This window comes from Sceloporus occidentalis, unplaced genomic scaffold (genome assembly GCF_023333645.1).
Source record: "Sceloporus occidentalis isolate IW3139 unplaced genomic scaffold, rSceOcc1.0.p SCAF_6, whole genome shotgun sequence".
In the NCBI taxonomy this organism is placed as follows: Eukaryota; Metazoa; Chordata; class Lepidosauria; order Squamata; family Phrynosomatidae; genus Sceloporus; species Sceloporus occidentalis.
The window spans coordinates 67,976,976-67,994,985 of NW_028316986.1; the positions used below are offsets into that span (position 1 = coordinate 67,976,976).

General features: G+C 38.3%; 1 protein-coding gene across 2 annotated transcripts in view; it reads right to left on the bottom strand.

Annotated features, from left to right (window-relative positions):
• Positions 1-17,589, bottom strand: part of LOC149310878 (nuclear pore complex protein Nup133-like) — a 35,590-nt gene extending 18,001 nt beyond the window's left edge. For both annotated transcript variants that reach the window (XM_089529937.1, XM_089529938.1), the window contains exons 1-18: positions 17,333-17,589; positions 16,015-16,133; positions 13,961-14,058; positions 12,672-12,779; positions 12,338-12,469; positions 11,664-11,834; positions 10,752-10,907; positions 10,603-10,673; positions 8,668-8,815; positions 7,584-7,728; positions 6,550-6,707; positions 6,152-6,243; positions 5,166-5,329; positions 4,257-4,351; positions 3,950-4,174; positions 3,334-3,456; positions 1,699-1,798; positions 371-613 (exon numbers count right to left, since the gene is read on the bottom strand). In XM_089529937.1, the coding sequence (XP_089386063.1) occupies positions 371-613; positions 1,699-1,798; positions 3,334-3,456; positions 3,950-4,174; positions 4,257-4,351; positions 5,166-5,329; positions 6,152-6,243; positions 6,550-6,707; positions 7,584-7,728; positions 8,668-8,815; positions 10,603-10,673; positions 10,752-10,907; positions 11,664-11,834; positions 12,338-12,469; positions 12,672-12,779; positions 13,961-14,058; positions 16,015-16,133; positions 17,333-17,493 (2,509 nt within the window). In that variant the 5' untranslated portion in view covers positions 17,494-17,589. The remainder of the gene's footprint in view (positions 1-370; positions 614-1,698; positions 1,799-3,333; positions 3,457-3,949; positions 4,175-4,256; positions 4,352-5,165; positions 5,330-6,151; positions 6,244-6,549; positions 6,708-7,583; positions 7,729-8,667; positions 8,816-10,602; positions 10,674-10,751; positions 10,908-11,663; positions 11,835-12,337; positions 12,470-12,671; positions 12,780-13,960; positions 14,059-16,014; positions 16,134-17,332) is intronic.
• Positions 17,590-18,010: the final 421 nt, after the last annotated feature.

Genomic DNA, 18,010 nt, shown 5'->3' on the forward strand with positions numbered 1-18,010 from the left:
TGTACACAATTACGACCAAGATGAAGTTACTCTGGCAGTGGACGAAAGAGAACTGAAGGTGGAGCTAGATTGACAGGTTGGGCATGCTCAGTACATGGGAGTTGGCGGGGCTACCCACCAATCTGCTCAACTTTTGAACTTCCAAATGGCGTCTTTGTGCAGGTGCAAAGCCCTAATATGTGAGCCACAGAGACCACAACGAACAAACAGTAAATACTGGGAAAAGAGGAATAAAAAATACAAGTATCTTTTTATTCCTTTGCCTCCCTCATTTCCTTTCATATAGGTGACATGTTCCAGTTGACTATTAGCACAGTTATCCATTACCAAAGACTTACACAGACCCTCATGTAATAAAAGCAGCACTTACGTAGTGGTAATAGAAGTTCTGATCTCTTTTGTGTGTATTCCATTTCCAGACTGTTATACCGTTCCTGATACTCAGGTCGGTCCACAGACTTAAGTTGAGAAACATAACCATCCAGAAAGCAATCTAATAGTGCCACCAGCTGTTCTGTCAGTGTGCTACGAAGTTTACTGTTAACCTGAGGATAGACCTTCTTCAGAATGATTTCATGCTGTTGCACTATTGCTGTTCGCACACCAACAGATGCTTCAGAGGACCAAAAAAAGAAATAATTAAAGCCATTTGACATACATAATAATAAAGCAAAAAGAACATTAAATGTAAATATCTCCACTATTTCCATTACAAAACAGGATTCCCAGTGCGTCCAACAAAAAAAGGAAAAGGCGGGCATTACAAAATCCAGCCACTCGTGCCTCTACATTTCTCCAAATCTGGAAAGTTTGGAGGAAACCAGAATTGGGACAAAAATAGCAGGAGTTGTGCTTAAAAGAATACCTATTTTTACCAGACATCATCTTTACGAAATACTTTCTTTTTAATACTGTCAGTACTATAGGTCTTAGTAATCTTGAAGAATCACTTCACATTTTTAGACAATTGTAAACTGAAAACATTTCCAGTATGTATGTAGCCTGCATATAGATCATCATGTATGATAACACATGTGCACATGCACTAGGGAGCTGTAATGAGTCATCCACATTACTCAGAGGACTATAAGAGAAACTTAGTTGCAATGCCACCTCTACAATACATATTTAGGTTTCATTTTATTTTCATAAATAATGACTCCAAGCTATTTCAGGAATGCTATAATACTTATGGAACTGTTTCACAAAAACAAATGTTTTAATTAGTAAAGAAAGCACTGTAACTCAGATCTGGCCTTCATCTGTTCTTCCCTATATTAAGAAACATGAGTTCACTTTGATAAAACAAATTCCTGGGCTCAGAATTCACAGTTTCCTGTGGGCTTCTTTTGGGGTTTTAGGAGGGGTTTTTTTTTGGTCTTTTAAATAAAATAGAATCCTTAAGCCCAAAAGCCTATGCTCTCCTGTCATTAACCTGCCAAGATGCAAGTGTGCTAGCCAATACATTCAAGACAAGAATGTAAAACTAAAATGAAACAAAAGATGAAAACCTAATTCAAATAAAAGCCTCTCAGATATTTATGAAACACAATACTCTGGTTTGAGGCTTACAGCAGGGGGAACAAATTCAAAGGCTACTTCAGTATAGTTCTGTAAATAAGATACAAATAATATAAATATATTGTTTATAAACTAGCAGTAAAACAACTTATGTAATAAGACTTTTGCTATTCTCACCTGTCCATGGAATATACTCTGGTTCCATTTCAGTAGGCTCTCTTATTTTATATAAAGAGGCTTTAGACTGGCGATCATGGATAGCAGCTTGTAGCATATCCTACAGAACATAGACAAAGAAAATGCAGTATCTGACAAAAAGGAGATTTGTTTGTGGAGGAGCCTATCTATTACAATGCATTACCATTTAAAAAAACCCCACTCTTAAGAGTGCACTCAGATGACAAATGCTGCTAAGATCGTAGGCCAAAGAGGACAACTGAAAACCAAGATGATGACACTTTTTTCACATGGCAAATCTCAAGAGATGAGACAGACTGAGCTAGAGATTAGAGAAACTAGAATAATAGATAACTATTATGTAAAAAGGGGAAGAAAAATAAAGACGCTCAATTATCTGGCAAGACAGGAAAAATAAAACTGATGCAGAAGGGAGAGGAGTCAAGAACTGCAACCGAAAAAGATATCTGAACTTCTGCTTCAATAGCTGGCACAAGGGAATAACTCAAGTGTGCAAGGATTGCTCCATTGGCTGTCTAGAGAATAACACTGTAGAGAAACAACTCAAAAGATTGTGTGTGTGCTACTGGGAATTTTATATCAAAAACATGGCTGGTATTTTTTCACAAGTTGGTCTTATCTCTTCACAGCTCTCTCCTAGCAAGTAATGTTGCTATCCTTTTAGCATATGGGTTAAGTGATGATTTACATCCTGCTCCTTTGTGCCTTCTGCTAAATGTAATGAAAATAGGTTCATCAGTTTGTTTGTTACCACTACTGTAAGTTGTTATGATAAAATTCTCTTTTTTGCCATCTGTGTTAAAACATGTACTGATTTCCAATTTCTTATTAAATCCTAAATCCTAGGAAATTATTGACTATTATTTTTTAAAAAAATAATTTTATATGAAATAAGTATACTATATGAAATAGTAGTTACTATCAAAACACAGAAGCAGTAGATTAAACATATCCATTAAGGACAATAACAACTGGCAAAGAAAAATTAAAAAAACATTTTAAAAACCAATATGTACAAAGGAAAAAGAATACTTAGACCAAGACAACCGCATAATGGTTTTTATGGAATTTGGTTTTAAAATGGATTTTACCAATATAGGTGTAAAGAAAGTGGAAAAGGGGGAGATGAGTCTGTAAGTGAATGAAATAAAAGGCCATGGAATTGCCTCAAAGATGTCTTTTTTGTGCCTGTATGCTTTTTTAAGTTGTGAAATCTTTTTTTCTAGCAATACAAGAGGAAATTTTCCAAAATTGAACAATTTAATATTTTACTGATTTTGGGGGTGGGATGGAGATATAAGCAAGTACTTAACTTTCCCACTGAAATCAATTTTCAATTTGAAAGCACTTAACAGGGTGCAATACATCCATAGTATTTTAGGTTACTGGGCAAAATTCAATGGTTTGTTAGATAATGAAACTGACATTTATTGACAAAAATGGATCCCTCTCTCCCCTGCAGCCACAAGCATTCCCTTAAGTTTTCTGCAGATGACTGGAGGACTCACCAGAGTAGGCAAGTTCTCTTTTTATAAGTAAAGTTACCTCTCATTACAGTGGATAAAACCCACTATATTGGCCTTTTCATTCACATTAATTTTAAAAATTTAATACCTTCATGATGTTGTTTACATTGATAACTATTTCAGCCCATTCATCAGACTGAACAGATGTATCCTCCAAGATCTGTTTTTCCTTTTCCAGCAAGCATTCAAAAATAGCATCTATTTGTGACACCTGAAAAATTAAAAAGGTCAAAAACAAAACTGACAATTAAAATTCTCCACAAAGAATACAACAATAATTCAGTTTAGATTAATCAAATATTATCAAATGCATTTCACTGAACAGACTGACTATTCAATAGAGATTGTTTTAGTCTTTTAACTTTCATTATTAAAATAAAGCCATAAACATGTGAAATTTTAGGTAGATACTTAGAAAAAAATATTCCGTAATTTACCTCCTGTGGAACTTTTTGCTTCATGCTCTAATGCACTCTATATGCATCTGAGGAAGTAGAGGAAGTCTATGAAAGCTCATGCTGCCAACCTCTTTATTTCAGTTAGACTCAAAGTTGCTACAAGATCTCTCTACATACTGATTCTACAGACTAACAGCTATATCTTTGAATTCTATCACTTGGTATGGATGTAACAGAAAAAAAGAAGAAATGACAAATGTTTGTATCCTGGAGCTGAGTCTTATACACGTACAAAATTCATTTTACCTCTCTGAAGAAAACATCTGCAGGAGTTAGACTTGATGGAATGTCACTTTCTCTTTTTTCCAACACAAGCTGTACTGCTGCATTTACTACCTCTGGCAATCGATAATGATGGTTTTTGAGAGCAATGGCTGCAGCTAACTTTTCTGCATGTTCACTGAGTAATAACCGAGTTGCCATAGGTATGCTTCTTACTTGAACAATATTCAAACGTCCAAACAGACCCACCTTGGAGAGAGATAATGGTAAATTAAAATGGCGTTACACTGCATTGTATCAATGTTTCTGCTTGAGAACTTTGGAAGCCTACCTGGCGAAGAAAGTCAATGAAGAGTGAATGTGCTTGCGACTTATTGTCCAACTGACGAAGAACAATGATGGATGAGCTGGTGAAACTTGCTGCTTCTGTACAGAAGTATGACAGAATATATAAATTACTTCAATTGGACATATTTTTAAAGAGATCATTGTTATATATTCAAATATACCTTTTTAAAAAATATGGGTTTAGTTCATGCATAAAATATCTAAATATGATATTGTGGCACACTCTTGTCTACTGAGCCAACCTCCCAATTCCACCTTAAAATTCAGGCATCAATACTGAGGGATGGAGTTCTGCAGAACTGGCTAGCAGGGCACTGAAGGATCAGCCCAGCCCACTCCAGCCAGCAAGTGACAGTGTGATGAGTAGTTTCAATAGGACTCCAGAGGGGTCCCTGCTTCTGATTGTCACACTGCACTTGCTGGCAGGAGGGGGAATGGTTACATCGTCTTTCCTTATCCTGCTTACAAGTGCCGCAGAACTTCATTCCTTAGTTACCACTATCTAGATTTTTAGGTGGGTTTGGGGGCATCTGCAGTCATAGCAATGGTGCCAAAACCATAAACGTGAACAGCAAACAGTTATGAGGTTGTAACCTGAGCGTACAACTTTGTAACTGCCTAACACGATGCAAACTGTAGTTTTAAACTAAATATTGAGTACTATGTCAACTCTATTTGATTTCATGATCAACCAAGCTTCACTTTCACTAGCAGTTAAGTAAAGAAAATGAAGGCAGAACTCATGTTTCTAAACATCCGTCAACCTTAAGGTATAGAGATGACAGGACAGCTATAACAATTATTCCTTTCATGAGACTCCCTCACCGTGTAATAGCTCACATCCACAAACCAGAGATCACAGCATAGCCATTTTACATGCAACAGTCCTTACCTTCAGGTACTGATTCAGCCCATCGTGGGTCAGATGTAGGATAATCATCCACCAGTTCTTCACTAAGTTGAGTCACAGCACTATCCAGATCAGTACCAGGACCCAAATCTGCATGTTGGAGAAACAGCTCAGCAACTATGGCTTGTGCATTCTTCACATCATTCCTCGAATAAAAGACAATACATAATTAAATCAACTCTTCAAAGGGAACATAATTGAGATCCTGCATGTTCAACAGTCCATCAGCCTACTTTCACCCCTTTTCCCTTCCACTGCACTGCAAATGACTTCTTAAATATCAGATCATGACCTTACAAATGACATTTTAACATTCAACAGTGAAACCTTCAGTATCTCTCTGATAATCAGACATTTTCAACACTGCCATGTAAACAAGTCATCACAATTATTATAGTATTAAATTCTCTATGCTAGAAGTCCCACTACTAAAGAACCCAAAACACATCCTGCAGATAAGACCCACCCTTGCTAAACATTTATTCTTTGCCATGAACCATTCGACGAGAACCTGATGAGGGCTATATGTAGTTTTCAGAACATAAAGTGGAAGGATGCAAAAACATATTTAAAAGGCATCATGCATATGTTAGAAGCAGCAAGTAATCTATATACTCCAGTAAGATCCCATCTGATCTTGGAAGTTAAGCAGGGTCAGGTCTGGTTAGTACTTGTATGGGAGAATTGCCAACTAATACCAGGTGCTATAGACTATATTTCAGGAGGGCAATGGCAAAGCACCTCTGAGTATTCCTTTCCTAAGAAACCTTATGAAATATATGGGACTAGTGTAAATCCAGAGGTACATGCATACATACAACAGGCTACAACAAAACCCATGCCTATTTCTCTAACATATTATGCAATAAAGAGAAAACTCACTAAATGTGAGGCTAAAATGTTGATGCCGTACAAGCATGCTGGGTTTCCTAGAATGAAAGTCATTCAACATAACATTTATTTTGTACCTGCAATACTGTAAGAAAGCAGATTTTAATATTTTCGTCTTATCCTCTTGTGCTACAATATCCATTCTAGAAGGGAGGTCAGATGCAATACTCTAAAACATAAAAAGGAGATAAGTTAAGGGAGGAATACCCCTTCCACAAAAACCAACTTGTTGTGACGAAAGATGCTAACTGTGAAGGAGGAAAAGTGCACTGCATAAATCTTACATCCTTAACCAAGGTTAAAGCAATTAGAATAATGCTCCAGTGTATTTGATGAGGTGTCCAAGAAAGTGTATGCCAAATAAAACTTGCTCATTTTAAAGATACCACTAGACTCATTTTTGTTGCAACAGATTACTCAGCTATAACCTGTTAAATTCTTCAGATATATAACTGTTTCAGTTAATCATTATTACCTCATCAATTGGCTCAGCTACAGAGGAGGCTAAAGAATCCTCAATATCTTCAGGAAGCACAGAAATTGTTTCCCTGGAATGTACAGCTACAAGTCCACTTTTCCTAGCAAAAAATATGGGAAGTCCAGCACAAGAACCTGCTCCTAAAATTCTATCACCTGAAAAAAGATAAATGAAAACCCAACATCATCATCATTCGAGGTATGCAGAAAAAGACAATAAGCAACATTTCTAAAAGACTGTACAGCAGGGATGAAAATAATATTTTGTGCAAAAAACAGTATTCTCAGACAAATGTGAATTTTGTGCAAGTCTGCTGTTTTCTTATGCAACCCCCCCCCCCCCCGTGGTATGGATAAACCCCTGTAATATCTTTTACACACACACACACACACACACACACAAACTTGTACAAAAAAGTAACCACATGGTTTTATCATACAAGATTACTGTTCCTTATACAGAATACTTTTTGTTGTTGAAAATTGATGGTTTTTGCATAGAAAATAGCAAACCTGCATAAAAAACATATACAGCTATCTGGACACAGCACTTTTTGCACTAAACCCAACAATTCCCATTAAAAAAAACCCACATACACTCCGACAGAGAATAAACTCCTGAAACATTCTGGGATAACTGACTACGGCACAAGAACTGTTAAAAAATTTTGCTTTCTTTGCATCTGGGGGAAAATGTGGAAATTATTCATCCTGATTTGTGAGGATGAAATAATTTAATATTATCACCCGTACTGTGAACAGATTTTCAGATGCATCAAGTGAAACTGATGCCAGCTGAAGTGTATAAATAAAAAGGTCTCTACACACAATTGTGTCCCTGAAACATGATTAGGATTATTCTTATATTTCATTATCATTTCCTTCATTGCCAAGTTATTGAGTGAATGGAATTTTTTCAAGAAAATATATTTTAAAATTTAGTGAATTTCATTTCTGGGGAGGTCTGAAAACACGTTCACTGGTTTACTGAACATCTTTAAGATAAGCACTTCAGTTTACTAAGGTTCTTACCTTGAGAACTAAAAATAATTTTCTCCTGGGGGAGAGAAGTTCTTCCTGTTCCAGTTGAACAAGCAAATACCTCATCTTCTGTGTAAAGACAAGCAGCTTGGCTGGAGAAATCCGGGACTACTAAACGACACATCCGTTGTTCAGGCTGAAAAATGTTCCATTAAAGGTTACAATGAAAAACACAGACAATTATAACATCTGATATTTGTCAGTAAGCCCCCCCATACACAGTGTACCAGTACCTGATTTTTAAAAACTTTTTTCAATAGTTTACATTCAAGATTACCAATTTTTTTTAAAAAAATTGGATTTTCTTATCAAAATACAATTTTGCTAGGTTTTTAAGGCTTCCCTGTACTGTTTTGGGTCTAAGGGAAGATTTTATTTACTTAGGAATACTGTAAACTGCACATTATTTCTTGGTTAAATAAAGGCTTCTTCTGGGATTTGATGTGGGGAATATAGCAATAAATAAATAAATAAATAAATAAATAAATAAATAAATAAATAACATTGGAGGGGCTTTGGGACTCGAAAAATGGACTTATTATTTGACACACTAAGAATCAAGCAAGTACTAAGGCAGACAACAAGAGAGGAAAAGAAAATGTATTGCCCAAAACACATGGGCTAAAATGAAGCGGTTTCTGGACGCTTTGGAGGAGTGGCATTTATACAATGCAAGTGGCCAGAAGCCGCTCCGACATAGCCCTTGAGCCAAAAGGATGGGATCAAAAAGGAGCTGTTTTAATCCAGTTCCTGTGGTATGTGGCTCGGGACTGCAGGCAGCAGCCCGCTTTCAGAGCAAGCCATACAGCTGCTGCAGCCCCGGCTGGAGGCTGTTCCTTCCTGGCCATCTGCTTCGCCCTATGAGGACAGTTTATCAAGCTACTATTTGCCACAAAAGGAGGGGGAAATTTCTACAAAGTTCGTTTCTATGCATATTTTTGAATTTAAATATTTCAAATAAACCCTGTTGACTTTCTAATGACCAATGTGTTATCAGAGTCATGTATTTCCAAACAATATTCTTAAGTTGAACTAAGAGAACTAAGGGGGGGAAACTTTTAAATATGTCAATTACCTGAAAAAGTGGGTTATACTGGGTGACCTCCACAACAATATTATCAAATGCGGGGTAATCATTATCTTCCAGGGTTACCAAAGTATAATAGATGAGGCACGGACTGTCACCAAGATGCCAAGTTGCAGCCAAAATCACCAATCCATCGCTATTAATTGAAGGATGTAAGTGTTAAAAAGTAATTTACGTTACAAAAGAATATTTAGAGTCCAAGTAGCAAAACAGGGGTTTTCAGCTATTCAACAGCATCCTGCCCACTCTTCTTACAAAAAGTATCTTTGTGTTGCGACAAGTGGGGTGGACAGGTTTCTCACTCTGGCACCAAATGTTGGATTCCTGTTACTCACCTTCCCTTATAACCACTCATTCAGTTTAGCATTCAGGCCCAAATGGAACTTAACACAGGATAAGCTGAAGTTGTTTGTGTTCGGTTCATTTTGGTAGCATGTGATCAATTCTTACTTAACCAATTTAAATAAAAGGCTTCTAGACAGAGATACAAAACTACCAAAGTTTACTGACCAGCATGGTAGCTGTTTAAACTATCTGTATCTACGGTAACTTCTTAAGAATTTTAGTGTCACAACTCAGAATTAGTGTAACAATGTTTCCTGGACTCTACTTCACTATACTCTCAGCTCCCATCAGACTAAAGGTTTTAATCCATCTCTTATCTTGATCTTATCACTAACCAGTCCTATATTTCTGACTAATTCTTGACTGACTAATCCTATATTTCTGACTAATTCACCAAATGTGGGAGCTCCCCCCCCCCCACTGCTACGACACCAAATACAGGGACCTTCTAAATGTCTTCATGGTTTCTAAGTGAGACTTTCTTCCTCGCATAGGACACCACCACCCTTGAACCACTGGTGCCACTACAGACATTGTGTGTCTGACTAAGTACATAATTGCAGTGTTCCCAGTGATGTGCATAATACAAAATTAATTTGTTAAACAGAAGTTCAATATGCACTTAAAGATTGCTTATTTAATACATCTAAATGCTAACTAACGCTTAACATATCTCAGTGATTCTTTGTTTCCTGTCTTTTCATAATTCTAGCTGAACCTAACTATCCTATATCTAATGAAACTCTATCTGCACCCCCAACTGTCATACCCCTTAACCTTTTTAACACCCCTTCAAATATTTAGCTGATGGCTCATCACTCCCAATATTCCATGCTCTCATCTCCTCCCAAAAGGACCACTTACCTTATTACATACACAATATATCACTTACGCAAACATACTATACTATAATTCCTCTGATTATAGAAGCTTAAGAATTGGAGGGGACCACAAGAGCCACCTGTTCCAAGTCTCTACCATGCAGAAATACACAATTAAAGCACCTCTGAAAGATGCCCATTCAATCTGCTTAATGGAGGTTGGAGAGGGAAGAGTCTAGCAGCTTGTTAGGAAATCTATTCCAGTGTAAAAAAAAATATTTCTAATGTTTAGGAGGAATGTCTGCTCCTGTAATACCCAATAAATTTTTAAAAAACAAAACGCTAGAATATCACAGCCCTTACCCATTCTTATCTGCTCCTGGTCCTTACCTCTGTCTCCATCTCTATTTCTGTTTAACAGTCAAGACTCTCCTTTTGTATTCTTTTCCCCTTTCAACACACTCTCACAGCATTCCAAGAGCTGTGAACAGCTAGTTGCACTCAGGCAATGGAGACTAATTCACATGCATCACACATACACACAAACACAGTCTCTTGCCTAAAGCTGGCACCATGTTGTCCACAGCAGAAAATAATACATACTGACATACACACATACCCCCTAGCGCAATAAGTCTATGTAAATATGAACAGTGCTCTGAGGTTCTGGAAATTACTAGTACAAGACACTCGGATCATGTCAGAATGCCTACCCCTGCATAGCTCAGTGTGCCTAGCTTTCTAAACAAGAACTTACCGATTTTGCTGCATATCCAAATACTGTATGTTGATATCTCCTTTAATGTCTCCATAGTTGCTATCAGATCCCTGTGGAAATAAGAAGCATTAAAGTACCAGAAATAAAGCAAACACCTAGTTATATATTCTGCATTTATTGCTGCTTACCCATATTGATTCCATGATACTTTCTCTAAGTATCCTATTCACATCCCAGCTGAGAACCTGGCGTTCTGTAGTTTCATCAATTTCCCACTTGTGAAGATTAGAACTGGTTAGTGCATAAAATCTTGAATCACTGTTGTCCCAAAGAACACTAGAAAGCTGAATTAAAGATAAATTATGGATAGAATCTTTCATGCAAGGCCTCTGTTTTTCACAAAATGGACAATGTGGTTAGAATTACAACACTGTAAAGGTAAAGAAATGTGTTTGTTGAGTAACTCAGTCATATACGAGCACAGATTAAGTGTGCTGCTTACTGCTAATATCACAGGCACCTGTTGCATAGTACCTATGAAAAAACTCAGATTTTAGACAATAGCAACACTATAAAAATTTTACTCCGTAGAAAACAGATGCCAGTTCTTGTTCAAATAATGTAAAGTGATTTAAGGGAAAAGACAACCCCCTAAGTTAGAAAAAAGAAAAGTTGACAGAAAGAGAAAAAAGGTGCCTCTGTCTTCTGCCATTCTGCTGCTTCTGACACCCACAAATTACCCCCAAGGGAATGCAGCTCTCAACAGAGAAACTGTTTCCTATAGATGCTGTAACTGGTTCCTGTTAAGGATTATTTTTTGCTTCTGCATTTTCCAGCAGGCCACATGTCACTTCTGGTTTCCCTTTAGGCCCATGTTTGATCTTTTAGTGGAGTGTGGGGCTTGTAGTGAGTTAAACCATGTTTTGAGATGGTTTTGCACAGGTTTTTGTTTGTTTGGTTTTTTTGCAATTTGGAGTCAATTCTTCCTTTTAAAAAATGGGTAATAAAGAAAGACTGCCAAACAAAAAAGGGGTGGGGGAGATTAGGGTCACCTGCAGTGTGCACTTTCTTCAGCTCCACTGTAAAGAATGTAGACTTACCACTTCATCATTACTGGGAGACAAGATGCCCAGCAGAGAAGAAACTCTTCGACCTATTCCTGAAAACATGCCTTGTCCTTGTAGTAGGCTATGCTGATGAATCTTGCCAGAGCTGTCTGGTGTCAATCGGATAAACTGGCTCCGTGAAGATGATAAAATAAAACTTCCTTCCTAAAAGATAAGAAAAGCTCAGTTTGGTCTTGACATGGTATTATTTTTATTAGGTAAAAACTTTTTATTTAAAAAGAAAATGTACACTTGCTTTGTTAGCATTGTTGTTGCTATTTGCTATATGTTGGCTTCAACATATGGTATCTTTATGAACAAGAGAATTCCAAGATATCTTATTATTAACATACATATTTAGGTCTTATAAACTCAGGGTCATGGCTTTGTCAACTGAACCAATTCGCCTGTTTCCTCTTTCCTTACTGCCTTTCATTTTTCCAAGTGCTATTATGCTTTTCCCCAATGAATCAGGTCAGTTCATATGTTCAAAATACAACAGCCCTCCTCAAGGTAAAATCCAGTTATTCTAGTTGAAATATATACTGTAGTGCCTGCTAGGCAATGATCAGAGAAAAGACAGGATAAAATTGAGATTTACCAGAGCAGTTCAATTGTAGTCTTAAAATCCCATAAAATCTATTTTTACAGTAAGGTTTCTCCTTTACCTTTATTGCTGTTAAAAAACTGCAGAGAGAGCCTCCAAAATCTGTGTATGTCTCAGTGTAGGAGTTTTCATGTACCAGGCTGGGCCAATATCTTATTGATCCTTCACTTGTGGCAACCATTACGGATAGAGACTTGCAAAGACAGCAAATTAGATATGTTAGCTATGCGCTTAGTACTTAAATGACAAATTTAAACCATTTCAACTGTGTTTGTATGATTGGCATACTGACTACTTCATTGTGCCATAGTTTAATTTCTGAATGATTCCAAGATAAAAGACATTTCAATTATTTTCACAAACTGCATACCCAAACAAAATGTTAAGCTCCTCACCTGTAAGGAAGGTGCTTCACCAGAAATATCAAGAGAAGATATTGCTACTAAATCAGCATTCCACAGATAGTCACTGGGTGGCAACTGCAATTCCTTGCATACAGACAGCTGCAACACACAAATTTGTTTCTTCATTTGCTTTGGCAATAGTTTAATTTAAAAACAAGCATTTATGCTACTGAAGTTCCTAGAAAGCATATTTTAGAGAATATCAAATTCTAAAATATCAGAATAGCTTAAATAAATCTTTGAATATGTTCTATTCCTTTCTGATTATGCTGTCAAAATTTAGTTCCTAATTTTTACCCAATGTCCTGATATTATCTTGAAAATGATAAAGTAATCAATACTGTAAGCTCACAATTTAGAAGAGGCATTCTGGATGCAACATAAATACTGGCATAACAGGAAATATACATGTCTATAGTGCTTTTCAGGCATCTGCCTGAATACATGGAGGGCTAAATGGGTGAAGAGAGTGTGGGCATATATGTATTTGCCCCGCTCCAGCAACATCGCCATAACATAGAACACACATTCATGTGTTAAGTGCAAAGGTATGTAGATGGCTTTGTAACCATATTCTGCAAAATACAGCTACAGAGATCCTGTGATTGGGATTCACAGAATCCAGTTGCAGGAACTCTGTAATCATATTCAGCCAAATAGTTAAACACACACTGCAGATCTTTGTGTTCAACATTTATGCTGGGTATGAGGGGACATTTGGGAGTAGGCATAACATATATGGCCAGCTCCCTCCAACCCACTTAGCTCACCACACTTTTAGGTAAACATATGAAAGTGGCTTATATCACAACTGAAGAGGAATTTTCATAACCATTTTTTCACAAGATAAGGCCCATTGAAATCAAAAAGACATCTTCCCAAGAGTATCAATTAACTCTTTTAATACAATACACACAGGATGATTCAGAAAGTTTGCACATAACAGCAAGCTGGTAAGACAGAAAGCTTGCTTTCACTTTAATGGTAAAACTCAATATCAAATATGGATGCTAGTCTGCAGTGAGTTCTCAGGAAACTATGTGTATATGATAATAAAATGGTACAAACATGATACTGGTCTCTGGTACACTGAGAAAAAACATCCTTAGCTGCCAAATCAGTTAATTTGAGAAGCACGGATCTAAATCTTTCACAGGACACCTTAAATGATGCAAAACAAATGCACTGCCAGCTAACATCACCAGTGCCATAGCTCTGAGGTTACCCATTTGTTTTCTACATTCTTCTTTTGATAATGTCCATATCTTCTCTTAATTTACCTTTGGTGATTGGCCAGTCTTCCAAATAATCAGTCTTTCTTTGTACACTAGCCAAGCCCATCCCCTTTCATCTATCTGCACACTCAAATGGTCCTCAGCTGCAAGAAAGAATACATTCCTAAACAAATCATATATGAGACATAATGACATAAGATATCCAAGTATGTCTTTAAATTCCTATGCATTGCATTTGAAAGTAACTAGTTTACTAAATATTGTTTGTGGGAGCCTAATGATAACTTGTTAGAATCAGTCCCTTTATTTTTGTGTATAAAGGCAAATAAAAAGCAAATTTGTCAGAAAGATCTCAACTGATCTCCATATATTTATTTAGGCTATTTTTATTCCACCCTTTGCAAAATTGTTCCAAAGAAATTTATGATAAACTGTTTACAAAATAAACAGGGAACAACATATAACAGGAAAAAAAGTTGGCAAGTTAAAAACGCTGTAACTAAGTAATCAAATAAGCTAATTAAAAAAAACTGAAATAAAAACAAAAAAGTGGATAAAAGACAGCCAAAACTCCATCATCATTAAAACTCATATAAGGAATGTGAGGCTTGTTCTTGCATTTTAGAAGATAGCAAATGGGGCATATTCTGTGCTATCTAGCCTTTCCCTAGTGAGAATACCCAGTCCTCATTGGACTGTCTTAAGAGCCCCTCCCCAAAGAGTTTTTCCCCCTAAAGATTTCTGTAAGGGGCTTATCTGATTCTTCACGTATTCCCCATTGTGCATGGGCAGTGCCGTTTTGCAGTGGGAGAATTGAAACAGTAATAGCAACTGAACCGTTGGAAGCAGGGGCGTCGTGAAGTTTGGCATTACCAAGTGTGGGTAACTCTCTCACACACACCCATTAACCTCCTCCCATAGCAGACTATACATCCTTTTTGCACTAATGTTACTCCTTAATTGTAATTCCTGTATATTACTGAATGCAATGGTAATAGCTGTGACATAAACAACTAAATTTAAAATTATACATTTAATTTACAATATCATACACACAGCCCAAATGCATACACACACACACAGTTTCATGTGGTTGAAGTGATAATTTGGTAAAATGTGTTGTTTATAAAGAAAATTTTGAAAACAATTTTTTTTAAAAAAATAACATTTAAAATCTGGGGCATCTCCTTTCTCCTCCCACTAAGCCTCACTTCACTCACACCATCTCTTCAGCATTTAAAGGGACACAGGCAAACACCACAGCCCATTTTTGCCAAAAGGCGGGTTTGAGGAGCAGTAGTGTCACCCCCCCCTTAGGATGTCACCTGGTGGAGTCCGCACCCCCCCTCCCCCCGCACTGACACAACTGAGCAGAGAAAAGATCTCTGAGCAAAAATGGCAGGTAGGTTCACCTGGGAAAAGTTAGTTTCTAAGATACCCAAGGCATTCAGAACTCTGAAAGTCCTAACTGAACCCAGAAATCAACTTTCAACCACTGAAGATATTTTAACATTACTATAATGAGGTTGCAGCAGTCAGCTGTGGTTAACCTTCCATCTCCTGTATGCTGCACTTGCTGAAGCTTCTGGGTGCTTTTTGTAAGTATCCCCATATACAATACATTGTAACTAACTCACATAGATGTTATTGAAGCATAGATAATTGTGGCAGAACAACTCCCCCCCCCCCCAGAAAGGTGCAAATCTAGCATCAGCTGAAGTTGACAAAAGGTACTACAAGATACTGAAGCCTTCTCTATGTAAGAAAGCACAGTGATCTAAGAATACAGTACTTCCATAGTTAACACTATTTTCTCAAGGAAGGCAACAAATCCACCCAAGGTGAATTGAATATAATTTAGTTGGCTTGATAAGCCATTGAGTAACACTATCTTTGCCTCACGGTAACTATATCTCATTGTGCAATAACATTAAAGCTGTATCTTTGTATCTCAAACTTCAAATTCATGCTTTCTAAAATAGTTGTCTACATCAACATTTAAAGATATTGGCAATGTTATTGAGAACATTACAAACCTAACAGCTATTTTGCTGTTTTCCGATTTTACATTATTCATATAGCAAATGTGAAGCACTTACCGTGAGCCATTCTCAAGGCCTCCATAACCTTTACTGGTAAGGGTGAGCCAAACCTTTTCACGTCATAGTTAATGGTTTCACTTCCTGATGGATGATGTACAACTTTCGTGGGAGTACATCTAAGCAAAAACAGTGGCCATCAGCACTATCAGCATTTGTCAATTTCAACTAAGTAGTTAAAAGCATTGATTCATTAACTTATATGTTCATTCCATGTGTCACTGTTTGAATATGTGGAACACATAACAAAGTAAATATTTCAGTTGCTACTTCACTAATTGGGGGAAACCCCACAAAAGCATTTTTCTTATCATGGAACAAACATTCTCATTTCTGAAAATGATCAGGGCTGCTGCAAGCTCTGCCTTTGATAAAATCCACTGCTATGAAGCTAATATAGGCCACAGCAGTTACCAACTTCAGTACAGTGCTTTTCTTCAGGACCAAAGCAGCAGGAAAAAAGGATAAATCCACCTCTGCCTTCTCCATTACAGTGAACAGGCCAACCGCCATAGCGATCCTTTCCTTTCCTTAAAAAATCTGCACATTAAATGTATATCTACAATACAGAGGCACTAACAAAAGACCACTTTGCCATCTTGGGATTTGTCCGTTGACAAGATACTTAGAACTGTTTGCCAGCATTCCTTGCCTAAGAAAACATAACAGAATTCATGGGGTCAGCATAAGTTGATGGGCAACTTCAGCAGACACACATACACACACACCACTACACTCCCATGAACAACAACGCTAGGACTGTATGGTAAGTAACGCCAAAGGGCCACACAAGGGCTACATGCATTTACAGAGGCCAAGGCTACCACACACACTGCAGAATGAATGCAATTTGACACCACTCAATGCTATGGCATTCTAGCATATATAGTTCAGTGAGATATTTAGCCTGTCAGAGCGCCCTGGGGCCACAACAAACTACAAATCCCAGGGTCCCACGTGACGAAGCCATGAAAGCTGAAGTGGTGGCAAACTGCACTAATTCTGCCTCCTGGCAGCAAAGACTCTGGGGAATCGGGGTTCCAGTTCCCACTCGGCCACAGAAACTCCGCTGGCAACCCTGTGCAAGTGACCTTCCCTCAGTCTTACAGGACACACAATCACACCTCCTCTCAATCAAGGTTGCCAACAAAGGTCAAGGATAGGGCCACAGTTAAGCCAGAGTCAATTTGAAGGCACTTAACAACAAAGAAACAGAATTCCATAGCAGAGACCCAGACAAAGAGTTAAAGCGCTGCCAAACCGGGTTATCTCTCCAGTGTGGCTGCAGCCTTCGTCTCCTGCAGCGCCCCGCACTCACCGGGCGGACAGAGAACTGACGTTCCTCCTCGCCACCGGAGAAAAGATGGCCGGGGAACTGACTGTCGCTTGGTTCCTCCTCCTGCCGCCGGCCCTGAGGCTCCTTCGTCCTGAGCCGCCGCCGCCTGCGCTTCCCGGAGTGTGAGGGGAGCCGAGATACATCTCCCCACCTTCGTCCAGCTCAAGCCTTTCCCTCACACTCTCCAACTCAGAATGCCGCCGGCGCCTCCTGATGACGCAACTCGCTCTCTCTCATTCGCTCGCGCGCCCAAACTACGTCATCGCCTCCCCGACCAATAGGGATTGGGCGGCAAAGCTCGAGCGCCCGATTGGCTCAGAAAGGAGGGAGAGAACGTTGGAGCCTCGCGAGCGCTGCGGGGGGCGGGGCTTCAGATGTGTTTCAAGTTCGCTTCTAACGGCTGCAGGCTTTGAGGCTGTTTTGCAGACATCGATTCTGGCGGGAAGATGACCGACCCTTGACTGGGGCTAAGCGCCGTTTACTTCGTTGTTCTTCTTAGCTGTTCAGTCATAAAATCATAGAGCTGGAAGAGACCCCAAGAAGGGCCACCCAGCCCAGCCCCATTCTGCCATGCAGGAACTCCCAATCAAAGCATCCCCATTGACAGATGGCCATCCAGCCTCTGCTTAAAGACCTCCAAGGAGAGAGACTCCACTACAC